Source organism: Cordyceps militaris (assembly GCF_000225605.1).
Source record: "Cordyceps militaris CM01 unplaced genomic scaffold CCM_S00004, whole genome shotgun sequence".
NCBI classification, from domain to species: domain Eukaryota; kingdom Fungi; phylum Ascomycota; class Sordariomycetes; order Hypocreales; family Cordycipitaceae; genus Cordyceps; species Cordyceps militaris.
This window is the reverse complement of record NW_006271972.1, coordinates 120371-147863: the sequence shown is the minus strand read 5'-3', so window position 1 is coordinate 147863 and position 27493 is coordinate 120371. Positions and strand designations below refer to the sequence as shown.

At 52.2% G+C, this 27493-nt stretch overlaps 5 protein-coding genes across 5 annotated transcripts; 2 read left to right on the top strand and 3 right to left on the bottom strand.

Moving 5' to 3' along the window:
• Positions 1–3360: 3360 nt before the first annotated feature.
• Positions 3361–3654, bottom strand: CCM_05075 (uncharacterized protein; the record flags this gene model as incomplete). Its single annotated transcript, XM_006670221.1, has 1 exon — positions 3361–3654. The coding sequence occupies one exon, from the start codon at positions 3652–3654 to the stop codon at positions 3361–3363; it is 294 nt and encodes a 97-aa protein (XP_006670284.1).
• A 4281-nt stretch (positions 3655–7935) lies between these two features.
• Positions 7936–9570, bottom strand: CCM_05074 (uncharacterized protein; the record flags this gene model as incomplete). Its single annotated transcript, XM_006670220.1, has 3 exons — positions 7936–8914; positions 8962–9455; positions 9505–9570. The coding sequence occupies 3 exons, from the start codon at positions 9568–9570 to the stop codon at positions 7936–7938; spliced, it is 1539 nt and encodes a 512-aa protein (XP_006670283.1).
• Positions 9571–10452: 882 nt separating this feature from the next.
• CCM_05073 (Glycoside hydrolase, clan GH-D) lies at positions 10453–15553 on the top strand (the record flags this gene model as incomplete). The annotated part of the gene is made up of 11 exons (XM_006670219.1): positions 10453–10734; positions 10783–11454; positions 11669–11941; positions 12204–12404; positions 12492–12532; positions 12579–13163; positions 13423–13886; positions 14496–14709; positions 14917–15076; positions 15111–15409; positions 15502–15553. 11 exons carry the CDS (start codon positions 10453–10455, stop codon positions 15551–15553), a joined length of 3243 nt encoding a protein of 1080 aa, XP_006670282.1.
• A 3965-nt stretch (positions 15554–19518) lies between these two features.
• On the top strand, positions 19519–22197 carry CCM_05072 (acyl-CoA synthetase; the record flags this gene model as incomplete). Its single annotated transcript, XM_006670218.1, has 4 exons — positions 19519–19546; positions 19633–20868; positions 20930–22053; positions 22108–22197. 4 exons carry the CDS (start codon positions 19519–19521, stop codon positions 22195–22197), a joined length of 2478 nt encoding a protein of 825 aa, XP_006670281.1.
• A 1175-nt stretch (positions 22198–23372) lies between these two features.
• CCM_05071 (ubiquitin carboxyl-terminal hydrolase 2) lies at positions 23373–27069 on the bottom strand (the record flags this gene model as incomplete). The annotated part of the gene is made up of 5 exons (XM_006670217.1): positions 23373–24254; positions 24318–26489; positions 26582–26773; positions 26833–26987; positions 27048–27069. The coding sequence occupies 5 exons, from the start codon at positions 27067–27069 to the stop codon at positions 23373–23375; spliced, it is 3423 nt and encodes a 1140-aa protein (XP_006670280.1).
• Between the last annotated feature and the right edge of the window lie 424 nt (positions 27070–27493).

Below are 27493 nucleotides of genomic sequence, written 5' to 3'. Positions count from 1 at the left end.
TTAAACGAAATGAGAGTAAAATACCCCTTATCCTTGTGACGACACAGAGCCAGTAATGTGCGACAACATAAGCGCCAGCACCGCTCTCGAAAACTACCGGGTAACGAACGCGTGACAGCCCAACAACCTCGAAGCGCCAACGAGAAGCTCTAGCCAGCCTGCCATGCCATCATTGGCCATTTTCCATCTCTACCAGTCGGAAATACCTGCTGTTCCTGGTTTTGCCAACCTGCTTGCTCTCCAAAGTGCCACAGCGTCACCTCCAGCAAGTGTGGTGAGAGCGGTGCAACGCGTCGTGTAGCCCTCCTCCCCCCCGTGGCGGTCCTTGTGATGACTGCGCCGCGAATGCATGCCCTGATCTAAGATGTTTTTCCCAATATAATAGCACAGACTAGTTATCAGCCCTCGCCGAGGAGGGGGGGTCGCACGCTACGGTGACCAAAGAAAGAACTCTGATGCTCTGCCCCCCCTCCAAGGACCAGCTTTCACGACAAAGTGAGACGCAACAACTGACCGCGGACCCTTGGGGGGGAGGCGGTTAGCCACTTTTCGACCACTCGCAACGGCGGGATGATGTCCGACTTTGTCTATAACATGACCTGCGCAGATTTTGGGCGAATCACCACGTTTTGAAGTGAAAGGGGGGTGTGTGTGTCTGTGTGTTGTGGCGGGGGGGGGGAGGCTCGTCAGTCACACGGGATGGCGCTTCCGGATGCTCAAGTGACCATCCATCTGATACGTGGCGGCGCATCCAGCAAGGCACAAACGGCTGGCCGAGTTGTCGCATTTTGAGTTGACGAGGGGATTGGGGGGGTTGCGAGCGAGAGGGGGCGGTCGCGCTTCCGTTGCGACGCTGTTATTTCAGCTCAAGCCTTGGCCCCCAACAAGGGTTTGCCTGTACTAGACACCGAGATCGGACAGTCGGTGACGATGAGGAGTAAAGTAGAGGGTATGGCGAAATCTCATTTCCATTTTATCATTTATTCATTATTATTTTATTTTATTTGTATTCATGGGCAACTTGTTTGCCGTTGGTGAAATCACAGACATCATATCATAAGGGACCCTGTGTCTTGGTTGAGTGACGTGATGATATTGTGTGCTTTTCGTCTTTTGATGTAATCTTCGCAGCTGCCAAGCACATCATACTGATAAGTATCCGTACATGTAACTGTAATTTCTCAATAAATAACAATAATAAGCCGCCAGACTAGAGCCGCGATGGACCGAATACACAGAAGACGTGCAGCCGACGATGCGCAAGTCTGCATTGTGTCATCTAGGTGATGGGTGGCAAATGTTTCTGATGGCGGCATCGTCGTCACAAATACGCAACTCGTTCCTTCCAGGAAGGAATTGACTAGTTATTTTATTATTCTGTATTATTTGCCGAATATTCACAGACGTCTGGACTTGAAACTGGTTCAATCTGACCTGGATCGGTCATGGTTTAGGCTGCGTGTAAGCCCACGTGTTGGGCCTCGTCTCGCATAGTCCTGCCTATCCAGGCAATTCCGTAAACTCTCTTGGATATCCCGCCGGTACTGTGACATTTCGATACTATTTTCCGACTGAGCCGAAATCGTGGGGGTTGAAAACCCCCCATCACACAACTCTTTTTCCTTCATCCCCCCCCCTTTCGTATCCATCCTCCAGACCATCAGCCGCACATCATGGGTAAGCCCGCCGCTGACAAGACTTGGCAGGTAGTCGGCCATTAAAGCACCCCGTCATCTCCCTTGGGGCTTGCATCTCCAGATCCCACGGCATTGCTTGGACCCCTGCTGGTGGCGCCGCTAGTCTCCCACATCACCGGATCCCTTTGATGCTAACAAGGTGTCAAGGTGTCTATTATACGGAGACTGTATGCGCTCACCGCGGCCGCGTCCTGGAAACAAGGCAGTATTGTCCCGTTGGAGCTGCTTGCAGGGATGGGATATCGAGATGGTCCTTTTCTGCTCATGTCCAGAAATGACCCGAGGGGACGGCTGTCGTTGATCCCGAAGATGGGGTGGTGCTAACGTTAGTTCGTGCCGCATGATTTGCAGCAAGCAAAACTCGGACAGGGTTGCGTTTCCGAATAACAGGAACATCGCATCGATATGCTATTTCCGATCTGATTCGTATACCTTGAGAGTTGTATAAATGAAGAAGAATGATTATTTTAATTGTTGAATTGATTTAATATTATTCGCAATTTATTTATCCTTTTTTTCTTTTGCATGCATCCTCGTCACCCGTCGCGTGCTTGCTGTGGTAGCACTGCCATCATCACCTCACCTCGTAAAGGGAGGGGGGAGGGGGCTGAAAGCAGACATCCGATGCTCTCTTGTCGCGCAGAACAAAACACTGGTTCCAAAACATGGCTGGCTGCCGGTACATACCGCAACTTTTGCCGGCGTACGGTTGGGCCGGCCTGTTGCTCTCACCTGCTTGGCCATGACCGCCTGAAACGCCTCAGACACAGAAAGAGAGATAGAGAGCGACAGAGAGTGCAACCGTATATTCACCGCCAGACGGCTCGCAGACGGGATGGGATAGATTGCCTTCCCACCACCAGGTTACCGCAACGCCGGCAGAGTCGGAAGCCCAACGAGGGGGGAGCATTTTTGCCCAAGAATAGGGGATCGTCTGGTTATCTGGCCGGGGGACCTCTGGTCCAGCTCCCTATACGAATCCATGCTGCAAGCTTGTCCTGTGCATGCCGGTCCGTCGATCTCATCTTGGATGTAGACAAGGGACGAAACGGACCACGGAGTCAATTACAATATGTACCGTTTACAATGGAGGTACTGTTGGTGCTTGGGGACTCTGTCCTTTGGGCATGGCCAGCTGAAAGTGTATACTATGCCGGTCCAACAGCTGATCCCATGCCGTCTACAAATTACACGTATAGTTCTGTAGCACACGGATGAAGCATACGTATAGGTACAGGTCTGTACCACCCCATCCAACGTCACCCTTGATTTACTCACCAACCACCGTACCATCCGTCGGCCTACAAGCCTTGGCTACAAATTACTATAAACCGGCAGGGCTGGGCAGGCACACCAACCCGTCGGCTGGTCGTGCAACAAACAACCCTCTGCAGCCTCCACAAACCTTGCCCAGCCGCAGAAGAGGGTGTGGCAATTGCTTATCAGACAGACCTTCTGAGGAAAAAAACACAAAAGTCGAAAAGGCTTGAGCGGGCAAGGTTTCGCGACATTTCTTTGCCAGCAATCGGTGCGACAGCAAGGGAGAGAGCCTGGGGCGGCGGCACGGCACGAGACGTGGTGCTCCCAGACGCGACTTGCATATCCGGATTGCCAAGCTTCTTGTCACCGCCGCATGCCACCCGTACTCGAAACATTTTTGCTCTCATCGTTTGGGCAGAACGGCGCTGATATTGGGTAACTGAGCGGTGGCCCGGCATGGAATTGTGACCGGCGGTGATTGGTACGGTAGAGCAGCGCGGACTGGATCGAAAGAGAGAGAGTGACTCGCTTCAGCTACGCCATATCCCGAAATTCGAGACATTGTTGGCGAACCCTCGATCCGTACTGCCTTTGCGTCAATGGCCGCATCATAAACATCGGACAGAAGGGGGGGGGGAGGTGTTTGTCGATTCCGGGCCGCAGAAGTAGCGCCCCAGTGACGAAACATCTTCGTCATTCTGTACTCTAGAAATAGAGCCCGTGTTACCCCGATTTCGAAAGAAAAAAATTTGAGGCGGTCACGAGGCGGGTGGCGTGGGTGAAACAAGAATCCTCAAAAGACAGCTTTTTTGTTATTTCGTACTCCGTACATTGGGGGTTGATCGTCTTTTCTGACATACATATATGTAAGCCACCAAAAAGGTTCGGGGAGGGGGGCGGGCCAATCCATCCGCTGCAAAGCAAACAGCAAACCCCCCTCAACGAGGAAACTTCCGAGACAAGACGTGAGGGGGGAGGATGGGATGGGTTGAAGATGGGAACAAGGTTACGGGCGTGGATGCCTCGGAACTCGGTGGTTGTTGTGGCTGATTCATCCTTGGTTTTGCGACTCCTCAGAAAAGAAGAGATTTGTAATTTGTATATTCGTCGTTTTTTTATTATTATTCTTTCCATAAATTATAAAGTGAGAGACATACATCGTCTTTGAGCAACCGGTAATCGGCCAAGCGTCAGATCAGCGCAATGGGCATCCGTTTAAAACGGCGTTCCTCTGCCAATTGTTGTCGTCTGAGAGTACCTAGTAACTATGAACCGCCCAGGGTTTACGGAAATATTAGTCCAGTGACAGCAAATAAATAAAATGGGTGACAAATATCGTAATTGACTTGATTAATTCTTCGTTCGCTGACAGCCCCTGCTCCGGGCACGCAATTGCGGGGGAGGTGTCAAGGGACTGTTGGCACTCGGGGAAGCCCTTTGACGGGACTTTTTTTTTTCAATCAATTAATATGTAATTATTGATGCTGGGGCCCTCGTTGCAAAATATGGGCACCGATGGGCATGGTCCCTGCCATTTCCCTCTGATCACCGGGGGGGTTGTTCATTTGACTTGTCTGAGGTCGGCAAGCCCCGATCCCCCAATCCTCGGCCACAGATCAGCCCATTTTTCAAGAGCCGTTGAACAAAGAGCGGCAACTAGTTACAATAAAGTAGGAAGGGGGGGGAACGGCCCGGGGCCGCGCGACACTAGACCTCCTTTTGGACCAACTCTGTCGGGGGAGCTTTGACACTTGCTTCAGAAACGCGATTCAGTCGTCTCAAAGCGAGCAAGTGCAACGCGTAGTTTTAACTGGCTGTTCCATCACGGCCCTTGGCTCATGCTTTTGACGTACGCCGGGGCGTGACAACGGGCTGTGCGCAATGAAATCGACGTTGATAGATGTTCATGGACGCTCGGGGAAGAAAGGGGGGGGGGATTCGGCATCGCTGTGACAAAGGCCACATCGTCTCTGCGTTCTCGAAACAGATACCGATGGCGCCTGAGCGTTGTGTCTAGTTACTGATGCGATCCTTTGACGACCATGCTTTGCCGAGGCGGATTGTTGGCACGGCACTTGCCCACAAGTTGCCAAGTACTCTGTCTGGTCTACCTATTTTCTCCAACTATTACCAGCCACAATATCTAGAACAAACCCTAATTAGAAAATAAAGTCACTGAAAAAATCATCAACCTCATCAGCTGATCAAGGGCGAGAAAACCAGGCCCCCCCCCCTGACCGAAACACCGGCAGCAGCAGCCGGGCCCTCCGCACAGCCACCCACTTGCATCATCATGCACTCCAGAGGCTCGATACATTTATGCATCCACTTGACGCTCTGTGTCCGTAACGTAGATGTCATGTAGTTTGGTTCTCGCAGCGCCCGCGCAAGCAGAGAAGGACAGAGAAATGTTGGGATGCCCGGGCGTAACCACTCCCGGCGACGCTCTGGCGTTGCACATCACCGACCCCCAGCGTTCGTCGGCAGGGATCACGGAACGTCCGTGGTGAGACCCCCAAGCGAGACCCCCCCTCTGTGAACAGCTGCCGAACAGCTCCTAAGCGATGCTTTATCTTTTGAGCAAAAGTATGGATAAATTAAGCAGAATAAATGAATAAATAAATCATTTTAATAAAAATAAAATCCATTTGATTTCTTTCTGCGTCGTTGCATTCTTCAGATGATGCGGCGGTTCCGTGACTAACTGATCTTTGTCGTTCTCGCCCCAGCGCCGCGTAACGAACGTGTCTTTATCGCCTTGTGCTACTCAGCAAGGTCAAGTTACGTTGCAAAGAGCGCGGGTGTAGTAGACGTGAGAGAGTACATGAGGACAATACATCATCTCACCAAAAACGATCTCGTTGCATGGTGTCTAGTTGCCAAAGTCACAATGTCTTCCCTTTGGCTAGTGGAAACGAAAGCTTCCTGTGCTCCATGTCATCACTCCAGTGGCTACAAACTACAGTATGGCTATCATCTAGACTGGTCAGTACCGCTTCGTGGAGGCCATCATCACCATCTTCACCATTCCTGCGTGTAACTTCCTCGGGTAACTAGATGTATTGGCCTCCATTTCGCCCGTTTTTTGTAAACTACAAGAATCCCCAGTCTTCTACCTTCTAGCATTGAGCTTGTGAAGTGTTGTGTGTGGAAGCGCCCCGAAAGCAAACATCGTCGCGGCCGCTTACCTTGCTTTGCGGAATGCGCGAGACCAACCAACACGCCAGCTTTCAAGACTCGGCAAAAAAAAAGAAAACATACAGCAGCCGGTGTTCGCTGGTCGTCACCGACCCAACTACTAATCTGCCGGTCAGTAGCTTGACTTCAGCGGAGCAAACGGACTTCAGCGGAGCAAACGGACTTCAGCGGAGCAAACGGGATGTCTTGCATAGTAATAGGACTAACTAGAACCCGAAGTTTACCTACCCGCCTTTAGTAAGCAATTCTCTAGGTAAGAGCGATTTACAATTAAGTAGCCTATAATAAAGTAATATAAATTATATATATACTTCTAAAAACTCTTAAAAGAATAAACCTTACTTTAAATTATAACTTTCTACTAACTAACGCCCTTTTATATAGGTATATATATTTAAAATAGTATACTAGACTCCTAGTAGAGAGATAGAGACGCTTCTTAATAGCGCCATCTTATATAGAGCCTACCTAAACAGTACCGGTGCCGGCATAGGCTATAAGTATTGAGACCAATAGGGCATATATAGGGTAAGAGGTGAAGTTGTTGTATTGTGTATCTTCTATCTGGTTGTATGGTACGGGTAAGTGCCAGATATACTAGGTAACGGGAGATCGTTCTTCCGGCTTTAGAGCCGCCTATCATCACCTAGACCTACCTAGCGATTGCTACTAGAGGCATAATAAGATTTCACTATAAGGCCACCCTAACTAAAATCAGTTGGTAATAGATATATATTATATTTATTATGTATACTTAAATTATAGCAGTACGGTTTTAGTCTAAGCCCAATACAAACAGTAAAAAGTAAAAGCTAGGCTATTAGGTGTATTTTGACATTTATAATGTTATACGCCTACTTTCGTCCCCCCATTCCTTACTAACCGCCGTATTTTCGCCTGCTTGTAGTATGGGTGGTTAGAAGGTAGGGCAGCAGGCGGCGCTCCGGTTTATCCTGTTCCCAGAGGGGTTTCTAAATACTATAAACCCCGCGGATACAATTTTAACGACGCCTAAAAGCAGCATGTAGCATACAACCATAAAACTATCGATTAAATAAGAAGAGCTTATCACGGAGGTGTATAGGGCGCTTAAGAGGGAGTCGTAGAAACTAATCGAGCCGCTGAGGGAGTTCTCCGCGAATCCGATAAGTCTTCTTCAGTGGCTTATTCTCCGTTGTCTGTGCGTGGCGAGTTCTTTATGGCGCTCATTGCCGGGCGGGGTTGCTGACCTACCGGCCCTTCTTTATTCCGGCGGGATGGTGCGGTTTAGTGAGACCCGCGACTCCATGTGATAAAAGTTCGCGGCTTTTTCTTAAAGGCAGATTATTATCAACCGTGACAACAGTATATGCTGTAATACAACGTCTTAGTCACCGCATATGGCTATAACTCGCAGGATCAAGCCCGCCGACGCCATAGGGTTAAGGGATAAGTTACGGGACGCATACACCAGAAAAAATAATAATGAAATAATAACTTTCGTCAAGGACCACGTACGTACTAGACTTTAATATTATAGAAGCAAAAGCACTAACACACTAGGAAGTTAAAGGAACCTAAGCGAAACGCATACCTCGCGGAGGCGCAGGCCTCATCAGGCCGGACTGCCGTTGCAGTGACAACACCATGCATAGTCTTCCTCATGTTTGGTCGCTTCGATTACCCAACAACACAACAAGATGGCACTGTAAAGTGGACTGAAATAAATAGTGCTGGGTTTGGGTACGAACTGGATAGTGGCAATCAGATATTGCTACACATGACAACAGCTATTGTTATATTAGAGGCTGAAAGTTAACTCCTCGTCCCTGAACTGGTTTCCAGTATTTAGCGATATATCTGTCCCATCCATATACCAGTTCCAATGGTTGCTAGTCGGTTGTTGTATCACTTCTGACCAGTCCCATTGATCCACGAAACCTGTTTGCTGGGAAGGCGTTGACTCTGCACAATCGCCAAGATCAGGGCCAAGATCGTCAAGTCCTCCTGCCATAACAGCCTCAACGCCATTATTCAAGCCTGATGCTGTAGGCCCTGGGACAGACTTCTGTCTCTTCGTTGTAGAGGCCTCCTCACCATCATACAGTCTCTTTTGCCCATTATTAGACGGCAGAGCGGCACCATCACTCGAGCGCGCATGTAGATGATGAGGCTGTAAGGAGCTGTCGAATAAAGAGGCAGCACTTGAGGGTAAACTCAACGTTGTCGCTGCACGAGCCTGGTGCGTTGTCGCGTCGGCCGCTTCGGTCCCGCAATGGTGATCTGCGTAGGAATGGGAGGGGGCATTCTGAGACTGAGCCTGCAATAATGCAGTATTTGCAAGCACATCGAGAGATTCGTGATGAAAAACTGGAGGCGTAGACAGCAAGTCGGCATTCGAAGCAATTTCCACGGAAGTCGCTCCGTTATCTGACATTAGGACCTGGATTGGGGCCGGTGCAGTATCATGTCTGTTTCTTTGTCCTTTAGCTCTTTCCGAAGATTCAACCAAGCATCGCATGGTTTCTGCTGTTGCTGCGCTGTGCTCACCACTCTCCAACCACGCATCGCAACGTGCATAAATACAGCCCAAAATTTCTTGTATTTTCGTTTGGAATCGCCTCGCAAACTCGACATCCTTGTTGATTTGATCAGCTTTTCGAAGCTGCTCGAATTCCTCATTTATCTCAGCATCTGTTTTAGCGCCTTCAGCACGCAATTTAGATACGAAGGTCTTTCTGGCTTCGTTATCTTTCGACTTCGGTATGCGCTTCTCATACCTAGATAGTCAGTCACTAAGTGTGCTGTTGATAGCAAATGTACTCACCACCAGGCATGATCAGGGCAAAGGCTAAAAGCAGCGCTGAGCGATGTCTCCAGTGCCAATTGCGAGTATCTCGTTCCTCGATCGATATTTTCGGTGATAAGTTTAGAGATTCTGACTCCAGAAAATTCTGGATTGTATGCTGCCGCCACACGGACAAGTACGTCCTTGGCTGCCAGGTTGCAGTAACCTTTTTCACCTCTGTATCCATCATATACTATTCTGTCGCGTATGTGCAAAGTTGCTAGGCTCAAAGCCCGTTGTTTTATGGCGTTAAGCCATTTGCTTGTATCGGCTTGCACTAAGGCCAAGAAAAAATCCGGGCTGTCGTTTTGGCCGAAACCGCTCTTAAAAAACTTTTCCGCGGTGGTTGTCTGTAGCACTTCTCGTACCGTTTCAGGCAAACCCGGTAAGAAGCGTAATTCTGGAGTAGTCGACAAAGATTTCGCTGCTGAAGAGGTTCGAGATGTAGACTTTTCGTACGGCTGGAAGGTATTCTGTCGAGCGGACAATGATTTAGGTGCGGACGAGGTTCGAGATGTGGACTTTTCGTATGGCTGGCACGTATTCTGTCGAGCGGACAAACATTCGGTAGCTGGAAATATTCCACATGGTCGTTGATTAGGCAGCGTTTGTTGTGAAGCAACTGGTGTCGTTGTCGTATAGTCGGACGAGGAAGAGAGGGGTGTTAATGGAAGTGATGCAGTGGGAGAGGGCGTTGAGATTTCCTGTTGGTCGGCTACTATCTCGTAGAACAGGATTGGTTCCTGCTGCTGGATGACCTGCACACAACGGAGCAGATGTGGACGAAGTTTGCTAAGCAATCCAGCATTAGTGCTTAAGGGCGGCCAAACTTTTTCGAAAAAGTTTAGCAAGTTGGTGGGAATCAGCGTGTCAGCTAGGTCTTGGGCCATAGTATGGGTGATGCTTGAGTTTGTCGAGTGTAGGAGAAAGACTGGCTGGGCAACCCGTTGTTGGACTGGAAGTGGTCAACAAGACGCTGAATAATTATGTGGCTGACCCGTGTCTTACTAGGTACATTGTAAGAAGTAATGATCGACAGATTCTTCTGCGCTGTACAGAAAAATTTGTCGATCATTTCCTAACTACACTTGGCTGTATCGTCAGCCGTTCTCCCCTTGATACGGCCTAGCTTCACCTTGCCGCCTATCTCCTGCATACACATCGTGCGCAGTTACTATGAACATTTCCTTTATGGCACGTGCGGGCGGGATATGCTGGATCTTGAACTAAAGTAATGGCTAATAATACTATAGAGGGTTAATGGATTTCTGTCACATATACGCTTCGATGAGGCTTGCTGAACGGCCCACTCCAAGAGAACAAAACGACATACAGTTCCAAAACAGCTGCGGATGGACGGAAGCTGTATAAATGCATGAAGTCTTAAGTTTCAAAAAAATGTGTCTATATAAAGGAACAATACCAAATGCAAAAAGTACACCGCCCTTTAGGATGCAACCCATCGGCGCAATGCAGCCCATCGGAGTGAATGAGTACGCCCCTGCCCTTGCTGTACTTTGCCTCGAAGTGGCTTACCTTGCGCTTTGCCTCGTTCGCGATTATTTCCCGGAGCCATTGTCGAAAGATAGACGCTGTTTTCTTAGAGTCGCTCTTATCATTTACTCTATTATGTCGGCTGTATTAGTATCGGCATTTTTTATTACGCGTCGAACACCGAACACCCAGCTACTTTCATATGTGTTGTTCTACACATGGGAGCTTGTTAGTGGACTATGCCTAGGGGCAGAAATTGTAAGATCTGCGGAACTTTAAGTTAGCAAGTACTAACAATGAGCTTAGGCTTATCTCTGTCTTTCTATACTTCCATTTCGAGGTGTTAGGAAATACGCTGTGATAGCGTGTGCTTCCCTACTCACCGCCGCTATTCTGGTTGTAGGGATTTGGTGCTTGGTGACTACGCAAAGGCTGTGGCTTTGGGTATTCATTACGCTTTACAGCGGAGCCTTGGCACTGACAGGTGCTTCCTCCACCAACGATGCGGCCCCAATTCATACACGCTTACAGCGACACTGGGTTTGCCTCGGACTGCCCGCCGTGTTGGGCCTTGCGCTAGGACTTGTGGCTGCTTTTGTGGCGGCTGAAAAGGCGCCCATTCTGCAGCATATACAGTACTTCTCTCACTCATTGGTTGGTCTTTTTGTCATCTGTCTCATGCAGGTCATGGGGTGGGTAACTACACGCCGGTTACGAAGACAGGCAAAGGAGGCGAGTCAAGCTCCTCGGCGGGATAGAAGTTCTCCCGAACAAGGGCTGTCTCTTGAGAGCTCGACCGCAGTGTGTCTGGAGGAAGTGATTGGTCTTGATGATCTTGAAAGTCTGGCAATGGACGAGGATCCTGGCGATCCTGGGAAGGGCGAAGGATGCAGGGGGCGCCCCGATAGCACGACTCTGGGATGGGGGAAGGATATGTTTCACCCTCAGCAGACTGCAAGCCAGTCAAGAGAAAGGTTAGTAGGATTTGAGCAATTTGAACCATAGTACATAATACACCAGTAACGCCCATGACTTCTACTATAACCATAACTACTGTGTGTGCTCTTTACATTATGGCTACCCATTACCTTTTAGGTACTAATCTAGATAGAGAGGTAATATATCTTATCTACTTTATCTTTCATATACTAATAGTAAACAGGGTGTCGATATAATCCCGCTAGAGCTCTAGATAGGCAAAGTCGGCAGTATTCTACAGGACTGCCTACCAACTTTCGACACACGCCTCACATTAAACAACCATTACGCTGTATTTGCCACACCCTTCAACACGACAGAAAGCGACAGTGACAAAGCCGATCTATCCAAAGCTTGCAAAATACTCAGGAGTTCCGAGAACAAGTTTAGGAGCTTTAAGACGCAACTGGAGAGTGTCTCAAAAGGTGCATACATGGGTATTCGCACAGCGACAGAGTTTTTGGTCATTGCAAAGTACGACACCGATGTAAAACCAGTTATACAGTTATCACGCGCTTTAGAGGCAGCAGAGGAAGGTGTAATACTCTCTTATTAAAGTGCAAGCCTAAGTGAGCAGCCGAAAAATAGTACAGCTGAAATTTAATACTTCGTGAATAGTTTAATCTACAACATTAGCACGATTGAGCGCGCTGAAGAATTGTAGTTCTTTTAGCAGTTCGTGGCGTCTATTGCATTGCTTGTATATATTACAGCGCTGCCTCAGCGATCTGTCAAGAAATCACGGCTAGCAAGAGATCAACTGCATCAGCAGCATCAGCTGCATCAGCTGCATCAACTGCGTCCGCTGCATCCGGTACTCCAACTACTTCAACTGCATCAACTACTGTTTCCAGTCAATGTCTAGGCTAGATCGATCCAATGCGGGATCTCCGCTGTACTGTGGCAAGACCATGTTCGTGGCTATGGCCAAAATGAGGAAACACCGGCTCGTGAAGGACAGGACGACCTAGGAGAGACCTTAATTAAGTGCCTTACCCGTGGATTTGAATCTACTCATCCCATAACCGTCATTGCAGCCTATTATTATGGCTTCTCAGATTGCTAAGAACCATGGCCTGTAAGTCATTGCAGCCCTTTCCATAACGAAGGCTAATGCTAGTCAGAGTTTCAGACCAGGTAGAGGTCTCGGTCTGCTCTCCAAATCGCGCACAACATCCCGATGAGAGCGGACCAGCTCGGCGCGTCCAGAATCTTTCGGCTCTCCAGCCAAATTATGCCCATAAAAGATACACTATTCTCGCCCAGGCCATGCTTATTCGTGTGCGAAAGAATGAGGACTTGCGGATTCAATCATGTTTAAGCGACGACAGTCTCTGCCGAGCCTTGTCGCCACTGCGTAACTCTACTGACGGGACTATCAATGATTCGATCGATACCCTCAGCGACAAGTTTCAAGCTCAGCTACGTCAGGACAAGGTGGCCGGACTACTGGCATGTTTCTTCCCGTTGCAGGGCTATTCCACCCGTAACGAGCAAGCCGAAGTTGCAGCATCGAGCTTGAGAACCTTACAGCAAATTGGTGTCATCTCAGAGATCGGACACTCCGAGGAGGACCAACTTCACATTATGGCCAAGGTCTGCGGAAAATTGTGCTTTAAGAATACTTTTGAGCTTCCCACTGGTCTTGACGATACGATGTTGCCTGATCTGCTTGCCAAGTTCACAATTATGGAGGTAGCCCGCGACAGGTGGACGGCTAGCTAGGTTGGTAGAATAGCTGCTCTGCACTTGTTACTTAAGGACACCAAGGCCGCCTGTTTCGATGCACATAAGTATATAAAATTAGAGGCTCTCCTCTTAAAACTCTTGTTTCTGTTCTCATTTTAACCAGGATACGTCGAACCTGTTTCTAAATTTGACTCTTAAGAGACTCGCTTTGGACCCCGTCACATTAACACCGCGAGAAGCCACGACGAGCACCACATAACACCCGTCGACATTGCAAAGTTGCTCGTCTCGATTTCTCAAGGCGCCGCTTACCTCCTTGCAACGCCGAGTACCGAATATGGCTGCCGATTCCAAGCCTACAAGCGAGGCAGTTGCGTCTATGGCCGCTAGAGTCGCCCCTTTCGAGTCCTCCATTGAGCCCGCCAATACCGTGCCAAAGCCTTCTCCCGCCCTCACCCGGAAAAAGGCACTAGCAAAGTTTGGCCTCGGCGGTTCATGTTCCAGCGAGCAGGGCGGGTTCCTGATGGATGGTTCCCTTGGATCTACTCCTTGTGATGTTCGGCCCGCAGAGCCACTCATCTCCGAGAGCGCCATCGACTCGGATACCGATGACGACTGCGTTAACGAGAGCGCTATTGACGACGATGACTCTTCCGATTGGGAAGACTCTGACAGCAGCAAATCGAGCGTTGAGGCGAAGTTCTTCCAACGTGTTGAGTCCAAGGCGCACCTAGTCTCCCGCTGTTCGCTTATTACTCTTATGCTTGCGCGGACTCAGCAACAAGCATCTCACTCAGCCTCTGCTATCACAGCCCCGGGCGCCTCTCCTAATGATGATGATGAGGACCCACTGTTGATAAAGGGCATGCGTCTTTCCAACATCATCGAGATACCTCGCCCGAGCGCCCAGCCGATTGTCGCCCCTACTAACAACGTCGGCTCGCAAGCAGTTCTATCACCACGAACCACGCGCCGCAACATGTTTACTATTGAGATGTCTAATTCTCTTCGCCGCCATCTTCTCTGGGAGCGTCACATGAAGAATTTGACTGCCAATGCTGTGCTTAAGCGCCGCCATACCTGCGACGATGTGGCAAACCCAAAGCAGTTTCCGAAAAAGCCCTGTATGAAGCAGAGTGAGGACGCCAACGCAAGCAGTTGGAATCCGTACAGAGAATACAACAGGACGCGCCGTACCATCCACTACAGATCATGATGGCAAAACTCACCCTTTATGCCCGACCGCCGGCACCACTCACTGTATTAACCTGCCCGTCTCGAATAGCTTCGGCAGCACGACCGGATACTCGTCACAATTCAACAATCCCTTCCTCGCCCCCAGAATGACCGAGGCCCACCGTGCCGTTTGAGCTTCTTTGCCCTGCTCTACTCGGGTTCCTTCCGCGCCGAGGTCGAGAAGAACCCGCACGGTCGAGTGCGCGCGGCCTGCACGACGCGCAGCTGTTCTGGGCGGCTGACGCCCGGCCCGGCGCTCATGTCTCCCGAGTGCGACGCCGTGTACCCGGCCGTCGGCGGCGCGGGGGCGCTGTTGCGCGCTCATCGGCTGTACCACCGACACCATCCGCAGCCCGTGGCAGGACCGCCTGCGGTCGGTGCCGCTCAACGGCTGAGGGGGCGTGTACTTTGGCTTTGACGACGACAGCATTGTGGACTTGGGGGCGAAGCCATTTGTCATGGACGATGGCTGGTTTGGAGAGAAAGATCCGCGGACGAGTGACGATGCTGGGCGAACTGCTTCCTGGATGGCTTCAGGAGCGTGATCGCCAGGGCGACGACGCTGGCGGTCGCAGGGTCTAACGGGACGTTGAAATTCGGCATCTGGGTCGACCCGGAAATGGTGAACCCCAAGTCGGCGTTCTTCGACACGCACCCCGACTGGGGTTTCCAGGCCGCGCAGCGAAGCTTGCCACCAGTTTGTCCTCGAACTCGCCTTGCCCGTTTCGTAGGACTTTATCATTGACAGCATCATGGCGCCTATTTCGTTCGTCAAGTGCGACAGAAATCGCGGCATCCACGAGACGGCCTCCGCGTGCTTCTTCGACTCCTACCTGCGCGGGCTCTACCGGGTCCTCGAGCAGCTGACCACGCGCTTCCCCGACGTCCTCTGGGAAGGCTGCGCCTCGGGCGGCGGCCGCTTCGTTGCCGGCATGCTGCCGTACTTCGCGCAGTCGCGGGCCTCGAACAAGACGGACCCCGTCGACCGCACCGCCACCCAGCTTAGCGCGACCATCGCGTGCCCAACCTCGTGCGTCGGCGCACACGTCGCAAAGGTTCCCAACGAGACGACGTGCCGCGTCGCATGGGTGGCGTTTGCGCGCACGTCGCCAAGATGGGCAGCTCCGAGCTCGACTCGCGCGGCGAGGACATTCCCGTCGTAGATATACAGTAGATCCTAGGCCTGACCCAACGGGCGGAGACGATTACTCCCATCGTCTTCAAGAACGATTTGTGCAAAGTCAGTCCGTCTAGGGACTCGAATCACCCGGCGGCGGTGCTTCTGGCCGAGGACGGGTCGTGCGGTGTACTATCCGCGTTCCAGATGCCGAGGCAGACGGTGCACTGCCAGCCAACGCTGCAGCTTCAGGATTTAGACGCTGATAGGAGGTATATTGGATGGAGAAAGGGAGTTTTCGGGTGCAGCGCTGATGAATGGGCTCGCGGCTTGACTTTGAGGGTGATTGTGACAGTTGAGTTGTGCTCATTGACCAAGTTTAGCCTGAGGTGGCCGATGAACTGCGAAAGACTGAATACACTTAAAGAATGAATACACTTATCTTTGAACACGGGGTCTGTCCGGATTTGCACTTGGGTGTTGAGATTTTGGCGAATCACTTCACGAGTTGTAGGGTACATGGTTGTGGTGAGGGTTGTTGTGGTGAAGAGGACTGGGAGTCGCTGCCAGGGACAGGACAAAGTAAAAAGCGGCGGTGGGAGAACGGTCGGTTACTTTACAGCGCCCATTTGGAGCCAACTACTAACTTGTACAAACTCCCCAGAGAAGCTGGTTTTGCCGGCTACGGGGTGGTTTCGTCCTACGTTGCCTCACAGCACCTGGGCCGCGTCGCTGGGTCAGGCGACAGGCTGACAGCTACTCAAGCACCCAGAACGGCCTAGACTACAGGTTGGATCATATTATAGTTCTCCGTCTCTGTTATCAGATGTGAAACGGGTCCTTGTTCAGCAGAATGAGGGGCAGTGGAAGCACTGAGAGGGACAAGGAATACGTGTGGATGCTGAGCTGTGCCGGCTGAGCTCCAATTTTCAGCTGTTCGCCCAAGAAGCGTGGCGTAGAGTCCAGAGGACACTCCTTCAGATGACGAAGAAAAGGTAGGTGTCTCGGCCGAATGCTTACATGGACTATCCAAATGCAGGACCGTTGTCCGTCAGTATGCAGGTTGAGCAGATTGACATCTGACCGGGGCACAATGGCTGAGACGAGCCACTCTGTGGCCGAGGCGGATAGGCCTCTTGAGCCTATCTGGTGGAGAAATTCCGAGAAAACGAGGCTGGCTCAACGCCAGTGCTCGTATAATCGCGAGCTGTATGGAGTCGCTGATGGTTGGCTTCTGGTTGTTGACTCGGCTCAGTGACTGGAAAGGCTCATACATATTCGTAAACGCCGTCGGGCAGACCGGGAAATTGGCATGCAGCGCCGAGGACAGCAGGGAATGTGATGCGCAGACAAACGCTCGTGAGCCTCGGCGATTGATCCGGTGGATCAGCAAAATTTGATGTCGTCGGAAGAGTATCCAAAAAGATCTGGCAGCATGAACTACTGAAAGCCCCTTGTCGAGGCTAGGATGTGGCCGGCGCGGCGCCGTGGACCGTGGCCCACCTCGCCGGCTGCAGGAGACGGACTTTTAACCCTCTTTGCGACGAGCATGGACAGGAGAGATCTTGAAAAGCCGGCAAGGGCCGCATATCCACTGGAGGCCGTAGCGAATGAAGCAGTCGTTTTCAATGGTGGTATGCACGAACCCCGTACCTCAGACAGCACATATGTATGCTAATTTGCCATCACTTGTGTGGGCTGGTCGGTGCGGATCGCGGCAGGCGATAGACGAGGAATTCAACGGCAGCAAATGAAACTCAAGAGCGACCAGGAGATGAGAGCGCCAAAGCTAGCAATGACGGATGAAGGATTGTTGGCTTGCTAGTCTATCGAACTCGTGCAGGATAACTGCAGGGGCCCTGGAGAAGGAGGGTAAGGTGAGATTTTTGCTGGTTGGTCTGATCTCGGAACAGTGCGGAGGCTGCCGGGACGAATGAGAGGTCTCTGTTCTGATCTGGAGAAGCTGTTGCGCCAACAGTCATTGGCTAGAGGGACCAAGGTAGGTGATGGTGGGTTCGCGTCAACGAAATGACACGAGTCCAAGCGCGCTGATCTTGACGGCCAATCCCCTAGATGAAGGGGCGACAGTTTCAAGAGTTGGCGGTAGTGCTGTTGGAGGCAATGGACATGGGACATGCGGGCTGTGAATAGTCTTGTTTGGCAAATGCGCCTTTTATTAGCGGCGCGCCACAGTCCCTCGACCCAAACGAAAGGAGCAGAGTGCAGGCCTGCAGGAGCCGCCTGTACGAAGTCGACGACTTGCGCCACCTGCTCCTGGGGAAAACCATTGAAAGGTGCGGGGTACCCGTTCAGTAGTTACAGATCCGGCGACGAATAGTCATTGAAGCATCCTCCGGGACAGAGGTCCAGACTTGTTGTATTGAGGGGTCTAGAGAGCTTGGCGACTGCAAATGTGGCGGCGTCGAGGGACAGTCTCGACGCCTCAGACCATTGACGACGACTTTCGCACTTGTTGGAGGGCAGAAGGTTGCGCGGTTGGAACTTTGGCCCAGTGTACTCGTACGGGACTAAGAGGTGGGAAAGGGCTATGCACAGCAGTTGGGTCTCGGTTTGCCTAGTAGTATTTAGACGGGATAGAGAACTGGCGTGTCGGAGGGGTCGGCGACGGCGCTTAGAAATGGACCGAGAAGTATCCGTACCGAGGACTGGTGGTTTGGAGTTGGCTTGTGGCGGGCCGCGCCTTGGAGGTATGTATAGAGCTATATCCGGCACATGTGAAGAGCAATGGGCAGAAGCCATTGATGTTCTCGCCCAAGATTGGACGGCTGAACGAAGTGGTTATTGTTAGCTTGAAAAGACGAATCGAGGTGGAGCTAGCGCCAGCCTAGGTATATCTTTCTCCTGTCTCTAGTGGTGACAGGGAGCAGAGTTTGATGCAAGCTGTGGAAGCATTGAGAACAAGTGTCATATCCGGTAATGCATGGTGGCGAAGATGGTGATGATGATAGTGTGAGGCGGCGCGGGGTCACGGGTGAAGCAGGTAGGCAGTGCAATGCGGGGAGATAGCGTTTGCTTTGCTATGAGGGCGGAATTTTTTGTTGAAGCCGAGAGGCCGTGATGCGTGGGGAATTGACAAGGTTCGGTTATATGGATAATTCGGTTGGGGAGGCTTGGAGGGGCGGGCTGCTGTGCTGCTTGTGTGCTGAGCGGTTGGCTTGAGCGCTGTAAAAGGGTTTACAGGGTAGGCCAGCAAAACAGCAAGGTGCGGGGACTATGGATTCATCCGTATATAAATTATAAAAATATGTTCGTGGTAGATGAATGAAACGGGCCGCGTACGACTGTGAGCCGCCAGTGCATCATGTTTGATAGGTGGTATCGCCGAACCCCTCTGTAGATCCCCAAGACGTGGACGTGCCTGATGGTAGTGGTCGTGGTCGTGGTTGATTGCGAGCTTGTTGGGCACTGGCATCGGTAGAACAGCCAACGGGACGATAGGGGCCACGCCAGTGCATGATGGGATGGTGATTGTGGTTTCAAGGCTAATAGTTAGGCTAAAAGTCGCAAGTCTTTCCTTTATGGTTGGTACACGTCTCTGTTCCAGCATTGACGCGCGACGGCGTACGTACATTGTCTCTCTGCCTCGAGTCTCGACACAAGAGCAACTTCAGCCACAAGCCCTGGGCAGAGCTCGCCCCCGCATCACCTCCACCATAGCTGCATTTAGCGTCCTTTTCCCCCAGACGCGCAGGGGGCCAGTCCACTATTTCCACTCAGGCTGCGACTACCAAACACGCACCTGCAGGTAGCATCAGCCACTAGCGTCCCCCAGCCCAGCACTCAAGCCCGCCAAAGCTTGGCCGTGGCTAGGCAACGCAGCGCGAGGTACCTCCCAGTACCCAGTGGTCAGTACCAGACGCGACTTTGGTGGGCGATGCTATTTGGACCCTTCTCTTGTTGCAACAAGGCGGTTTTTGAGCAAGAGTTCCTGGGTGCCTCGACAGTACTGGAACTGAAAGCTGCTTGCCTTTTTTCCCCAGCTATTTGGGTCATCTGTCGTCATGAAATCACGCCACAAAGCAACGCTCTGTAGGACACTTGTCCAGTGACCCCATCCCGCATCCCTTCCCAGGTACCACCGACAGCACCCACACCTGTACTTAGGCACGGTACAGACAGCTCCAGCCACGCCAACCTCAGCCTGGCCACACGCCGCCTTGGACCTTGGCCTGCGACCGACCTGGACCTTGGAACTTGCTTCTCACGACCTCTCCACCCTCTCTTCCTCCAAAAGTCTTCCCGTTGCTCCCTCGTCCCTCTTTGCCTCGATCCCGCGCCGGCTCGCCTAACCCCGGCCCTTGCCCACTTGACTCTCCAATTTGTTTTTCACCAGCGTCATCGCCAGCTCCATCGCCACTTTACTCTTCTCCTAGTTACCCTCGTTCTTTTTGCTTCTCCTCCCCATCCTCTTCTCCCATCTCCTCCACCACCTTTGCTCTACCCTCTCTCTACCCAGACGGCACATCCGTCCCCCACCCTCTCCATCATGACAGACTACACTTCGGGCATCATGCCCCTGAGCCAGGTCCATCGCCCTCCCTTCACTGTCCAGGCTCCTGGTGTCGAAAAGGTCCCCGGCGAGACCATTCCTCGCCGCCACCCTCGCGCGAAGAACGGCCTTCTCAACCACCCGGCCAAGGACGTCAACACAGTGTTCGACATTGTCCGGCGCAGCGCCCGCGTCTACCCCAACAACACCGCCGTCGGCACCCGCAAGCTCGTCAAGCTCCACAGGGAGACGAAAAAGGTCAAGAAGAACATCGATGGCGAGGTGCAAGAGGTCGACAAGGAGTGGCAGTTCTTTGAGCTCTCACCCTTCTCATTCATCACCTACAAGCAGTACGAGGAGCTTGTTCTCGAGATTGCCTCTGGTCTGCGCCATCACGGCCTTGGCTCCGAGGATAAGCTTCACCTCTTTGCCACCACCAGCGCCAATTGGTCTTCCATTGCCCACGCTTGTGCTTCTCAGTCCATCTCCATTGTTACCGCCTACGATACCCTAGGCGAGAGCGGCGTCGCCCACTCTCTCCTCCAGACCGATGCCAAGGCCATGTTTGTCGACCCTCACCTGCTCAAGACCGCCTCCAAGCCCATCAAGGACTCCAAGGTCAGGCTCGTCATCATCAACGAGGGCTGCATTTTCGCCGAGGGCGGTGAGGTCGAGGCCTTCAAGGCCGATAACCCTAATCTCACTGTAGTCACCTTCGAGGAACTCCGTGAGGCCGGCAAGAACAACATGGTTGAGCCCAACCCCGCCAGCGCCACGGACCTCTTCTGCATCATGTACACCTCTGGATCTACCGGCCTGCCTAAGGGCGCTTGCATCACGCACGAGTCCCTCATCTCTGGTGGTAAGTTGACGCCTCTCATGAATCGATGCCCCTTCGGTATCTAACCTACTTCTCCTCCTAGTCACCGGCCTCCTCACCTGCGTCGACGAATGCGTCAGCGACAGAGAAGTCGTTCTCGCCTACCTTCCCCTCGCCCACATCTTCGAAATGGCCCTCGAGAACCTGCTCATGTTCATTGGCGGCACCGTCGGCTACGGCAACCCCCGCACCCTCTCCGACACCTCCGTCAAGAACTGCGCTGGAGATATGCGCGAGCTCAGACCTACCGTCATGGTCGGTGTTCCGCAAGTTTGGGAGACTGTCAAGAAGGGCGTCATGTCCAAGCTTGAGAGTGCCAGCTCTATCCAACAGAGTCTCTTTTGGGGTGCCTTCAACTACAAGACGTTCATGACCAAGAACAAGCTGCCCTTTGCTAGCATCTTTGATAGCATTGTCTTCTCCAAGGTCCGCACACTCACTGGTGGCCGTCTGCGCTTCACTATGAACGGTGCCAGCGGCATTTCGGAGGGCACCAAGCACTTCCTTTCCCTTATCCTCGGCCCGATGCTGGTCGGTTATGGTCTCACGGAGACGTGTGCCAACGGCGCTCTGGGCTGCCCTCTCGAGTATTCGCCTTTAGCTATCGGCCCCATCCCCGCTTCCATCGAGGTGAAGCTCGTTTCTATTCCCGAACTTGGCTACGATGCCGACGCCAAGGTTCCTCAGGGTGAAATCTGGATGCGTGGTCTTCCCGTCATGAAGGAGTACTTTAACAACCCCGAAGAGACTGCCAAGGCCATTACCGAAGACGGCTGGTTCAAGAGCGGCGACATCGGCGAGTTTGACGCCAACGGCCATCTCAAGGTCATTGACCGTGTCAAGAATCTCGTCAAGATGGCTGGTGGTGAATACATTGCACTCGAGAAGATCGAGTCCATCTACCGCGGCACCCAGACCGTTGCAAACCTCATGGTTCATGCCGACCCCGAGAAGAACCGTCCCATTGCCGTCATCATGGCCAACCACGCTGTCTTGGTTCAAAGGGCCAAAGATCTTGGCATCGACGAGCACCACATGCACACCGACCCCAAGATTAATGCGCTTGTTCTCAAGGACCTTCAAGCTACTGGTCGTCGCGGTGGACTGGGCGGCATCGAGATTGTCGCCGGCGTTGTCATCACTGAGGAAGAATGGCTGCCTCCTACCGTAAGTTTTCCAGCACGCGACTGTTTTGCGCTCCAGACACTAACACTGCATCAGGGTCTCGTCACTGCCACCCAGAAGCTCAACCGCAAGGCTATCCGCGAGCGTTACGACAAGGAGATTACCGAGTGCGTCAAGAAGATCTAAACGACGATATGATACCTCTCCAATGAGATGATGGCGAGCCTGCAGGGAACGCATGTATTCTCCACAGGAGTCGAAGGAATGGTTACACGGATGAAGAGGGGACGATGATACCGCTCGTTGCATCATGCTTGCAACGGTTTTTTTCCTTGCCTGCTTTCTTTTTATGATCTGAGTCTTTTTTTTTTCCACGGCTGGACGTTTTTTGCGCAGCTTAATGCTTGTATTGTAGGTAGTATCTGCTCCTTGGTGGCTAGTCAAGGCTCAAAGTGGCGGTAATGTATGAACAGGTGCAATCTCGACCAAGACTTTTATTTCTTCCCTGACACCAGATAACTTGCTATTCAATTCTAACATGACCGATGTGGTTTTGAAACGAGATGCAACGAAATAAGAGAAACTATTTTATTCTAAAAACAAGGAAAACCACCACGATATTAATAAAATTCAACAAGCCCGCCGACTAGGTCGCCGATGGGTATCGGCGCCCTCCTACGCAGCTCAACGTTCTCGACAATGGTCTCTTGAGCTGTGAGGCCCTTCACTGTGAATAACTAACAGGGGCGGCGGTTCGCTCGCAAGAGAATACAGGCCTCGGTGGCATTCTAGCATGGGTTGCGCACTTGAGGCGGAAAGAAGGACTGCATTACTTGCGTCTCGAGCTTGAGAAGCTTGTCGTGTGAGCTGGGCCATGATTGCTGGACCAGTTCCGCCTCCATGTCAGCCACGCTCGTGTTGATATGTGCTACGCTGTTGTTCAGGGCAGCGAGCAGCTACCGAATAGAAGAGTCGACAGACTTGACGATGATCCAGGCGGCTTCCAAGGTGGTGTAGATGATGACCGGGCAGCATACACACAGGGTGCTATAGGTTTCCAACGACCACTCGTGCGGTTTGCTGGGCAGCCAAAGAAACGGTGCCAAGATGTAGACCAAGCGGCCGCAATTTATTGAACGATAGCTCGCCAACTAAGAGCCCAGAGCTGCCCCTACCTACTCAGCTCCCCTACTCAAATGCGAATGCGCTCGCTGTGCGGCTTGGGGGGGAAACGAACAATTGGCTATGCATTTAAAATACAGAATGCGAAGAATATGCAAGAAAAAACAGACACAAACAAGCTAGAGCTCGAAAGACCAAGGAATATCTAGAAACTTTAGACTAAAAATAATTTTGAATTTTTACCCCTTGCGCCGGAAAAACACCAGGTACGGGACTCTGTCTTGCCCCGACTTGAACACCTCATTTTGGATATCATCGCGTTCCCCGCTGCCGATCCGGACCCTCGTGACGCGACTATCGTTGCAGCACAGCCACGCGTACGGGTCGTGCGTGCTCTGATCGCGCACATAGGCAAAGTAATGGCCATTGTCCGTCCGACTGCCCGCGTGCACAATGACGGCGTAGCACTCGTACCGAAACGGGCCCTCGTACGCGTGCTGGTCGCTCGTGCCAGGTGGCGGGCGGCCGTTGCCATGCTCGTAGAAGAACGGCGACACGTCAAAGTCATTAAAGTCCCACGTCACGGGGGCCGTCGACTTTTTGATGTCGCCCGTGGCCTGGTTGTAGTTGAAGCGGCGAAAGCAGACGCAGAGGAGCGGCGGCAGCCGCGCAAAGGAGATGGACTGCATGGCGCGCGTGTTACGGCGGCACTTGTCGCACGAAAAGTCGTCGAGGGTGTTATTGGCAATGTGCTGGTGCAGCGACTGCTCCAGCGTCTGCCGCGTGCTGCCCAGCGCGACCGGCGCGGGAATCCACTCAAACGGGGAAAACGTGTACGTCTTGGTGTGGCAGTCGAGGCACTGGACCGTCGAGAGCTCCAGTCCGCGCCAGTACTTGTCGACAATGGATTCGTTGAACTGGAGGTGGTTGTACCAGTATTGGACGGCAGCGTATAGCAGCGGCTGCGACTTTGTGTTTGGCTGCAGAGCATTGCCCTTTCGGTTTCGACGGGAGTTGGTTTCGTCGTGCAGATGTTCCATGAGAAAGGACATGAATTCCTGCGCATCTTGTTGTTGTGTCCCACCAAATTGAGCATTTGAACGGCTCGTTTTGCATATATGCTGCGAGTAGTTCTGCTAGTCGTTAGTTTGCAAGGTTGAGAGGGAGAACAAGGATTCATTTACCATGAGAGTTTGGGCCTTCATGACTTCGAGATTGCCAGTACTCATCCAGTGGAATAAGTTAGACATGATGTTGATCATCAACTGAGCATGTTCTATCTTCTCAGTATCCTTCTTTGGTGCTCGATATTCTGTTTTCCATGTCGAATCAGACAATTCCTTCCCAAAGTCTGGTGACGCCAGAAGCGACTGTAGAGTGCTATTTGCGTAGCACCAATTATGTGGATTGTTCAGACCCGTATATAGCTTGGAACCATCCCCGGTCACCTGCTCCGGTAACTTCTTGGCTCGGACAGTTTGGCGGGGTGCCACCGGTTGCTCGAAGCGGTCAACTTCCTCCGATGTGTGAGACAAACTGCTATAACTGAGTCGAGGAACTGAAGGCGCCGGACGGGTCGGCGGTGAGGGTAGGTCATTATAAGGGTCAATATTGTGAAGGGTGCTATATCCCGGTGGTTGTTCACTTGAGGGCGACGAGGTCATAGACTCTTGCTCAGTCAAGACTGGAGGATAGCGGCGTAGGAAAGACTCTGTCGAACGATGGTAGTCAGGAGGTTGGTTGGCGTTCATATCTTCGTTCTCTAGAGTCTGCTGCCAAACTTTAACTTCGTCCGCACGCAGAGGCCGGATGTATTTCGATCGCTTGCGCTGGAAAGTTCCGCTTCGAGCCCGCGATGCTGGAGCAGGGTGGCTACTACTGAGGCTTGTGGCCTGTAGTGAGGCGGAGCCCATCACTTCAACCCACGCGTCTAAGCCGCCCTTCAGAATCCTTGGGGGTTGCTTGAGCTCGCGATCGTAGTTGAAGTGAGCGAGAGCGCGATGCAGAGAGACAATAACCATATCATCGGAGCTGCGCGGAGAACGAGGGATCTCTTCAGAGTCTTGGTCATAGAAAACAACGAGTTCGTACTCATTGCGGCGATCGAATTGCGACTGTTCCTGGTTGGGCGAAAGAACCAAGCTTTCTGTAATCTCCGATGCCGATATGTTGTCCCGAAGTAGGATACTAGCCTCGATACAAATCGTCGAGGAAGACATAATGTGGCCTTCGTCAAATTCAATACGAGAGCGGATATCTATTATCAGAACAGAGCCCGTCTGTTTCATGGCCTCAAATAGTGCCTCGGCCGTGATCGAGTCAGCCTCACCATTGGAGACGGGCTTGTGGAATGACGATTTACCACCAGTTGTATTGGTAGCAACAGGAGGAAAGTATTCCATGCTCTGCCGCGCAGATACCGGACTCGGCATGTTGCTGAGCGAAGGGGTTGGGGCCGCACGGCTGTGCGAACTTCGGGGTGTAGTGGCTGGAGGACGTCCGACATCGCTGGAGACACTACCGCGAGCTGGATGATATATAGCATCCGGCATCTTAGGTAGTGACGGTACTCCGTTTGACAGGTTTGCCTGTGACTTTGGAGGCGACGACGGCATATCTCGGGGGCCGGCGGGTTTCAATTGTAGAATTGGATGAGTCTTGATGCGCGGATCCTGTCCAGGTGTGGTCTGGGGTCCTCGAAGGTTTGCAAAGCGTGCTGCTAGGTCGACGACACTGACATTATTGGTCGACGATGATCTTGCATGACCAGGAACGGCCTTGCCTTGGAGTGATTGGGGCTTTGGCTGCACCTTAGGCTTGACCTTGCCCGATGCATTCACCGCGGGGCCGCCGCCGGTGGGTGTGGATAACGTCGCAGACGAATGAGTGCCATTTGTTTGCAAAGATTCTGATCTCCGTGCTTTTGGGAGCACGCCGGTCCTCTTATTGTCCGCTAGTATGTCCTTTTTGATCTGGTCGTAGATATCGCTCTGCTGTTTAATACGGGTCATCAACGCGGTGTGCTTTTTAGCCAGTTCGTTGCGTCCATCCTTCAGCATCAGATAGTCTTTGTGGTGAGACACTAGCTGGACCGTGATAATCGAAGCGCGGATGAAGTCCTTCAAGGCCAGGGCTGGTCTGTTGAAGTCGCGGCTCATCTCGGATTGGCGCAATGACATCTCGGCCTGCTCGAGCAGCCACTTTATTGGCTTGGTGCCATCTACGTCGCTTGGCAGTGCGACTACATCGTCGATATGAGGCAAGGCGGGTTTACCGCCGGCGCCATTTGTGGCCTGGCCATTGAAGCCTGCTGGAAGGCTGTATCTTGGGTTGGCGGCCATGGACAGCCTGTCCCCCTGCCGACGACCGGAGAGCGTCGAGCGGGGACTGCCTAGACAATTAGATCGATTGATTTGTAGAGCGGTCTATAGTCATCGTATTCTCGGACCGTGACTGTGGCTATCGACGAGGTTTTGATCGTGTATCGGGAATGGGAATCGTCTCTGTGCTGCGACTGGGTTACGGCGGGTGGAGATGGGAGATTCGGGAGGCTGCCGGGGGCGATGACAGGTATGAGGATAACTCGCTTTCGTGATAGTAAATCGCTTATGGGATGAATTTGAGGGACAATAAAGACGCGCTACCGCGATGCTCGACATGGAAGTAAAGGAATCTATGTAGTAGAGGCCATGAACAAACATGTGGTGCGGGCCAATTGGGGGCAACATACATGTAGGTAGCTGACGGCAGTGTGGGGTTGATTAAGGGTGCGGGAAGCTCAGCAGGAGGGCGGTACGCGTGGCCCGCGGGGTAGGCGCGGCAAGTAGCAAGTACCGACCTGAGGTTGGCAACTGCTGTGCCCTAACTTACCCAGACGGACCACTGTAACACGGATACCTTGCGTACGTACCTACATAGGTAGGTACCTGGTCTCATTGTAACCAGCTTAATTGCGGCGCCACAGTGGTCAGGCGGAGCCCTGTAAGATTCTTCTAGAGCGCTGAGTCCGCCCGGTCGCCCGATTCCATTGGGCTGTCCCGTGCCGGAGAGGCACCCTGAAATGCGAGGCTGGTTGGTTGGATGGCTAAGCCCAGCCTGCCTTCTGCCCTTCTGACGCAACGCCACCTGCTGTGGGTCGCACCACAACATACGTCGTCACCGCGTGGAGGCAAGCTAATGTATCGTGCCTAGAACATTGACCTTGACTCAAGCTCGTCTTCACCTCCGCAGCCCTCGCCTTTCAACGGCCTTTCCCATCGCCACCGCTGATTTTGCATCGACTTCTGTTCTCCAACGACTCCTACAACCGCAGCACTGCATTCCCGCGCGGTACCGAGCGAGCCGCCCGTACACTCATTTC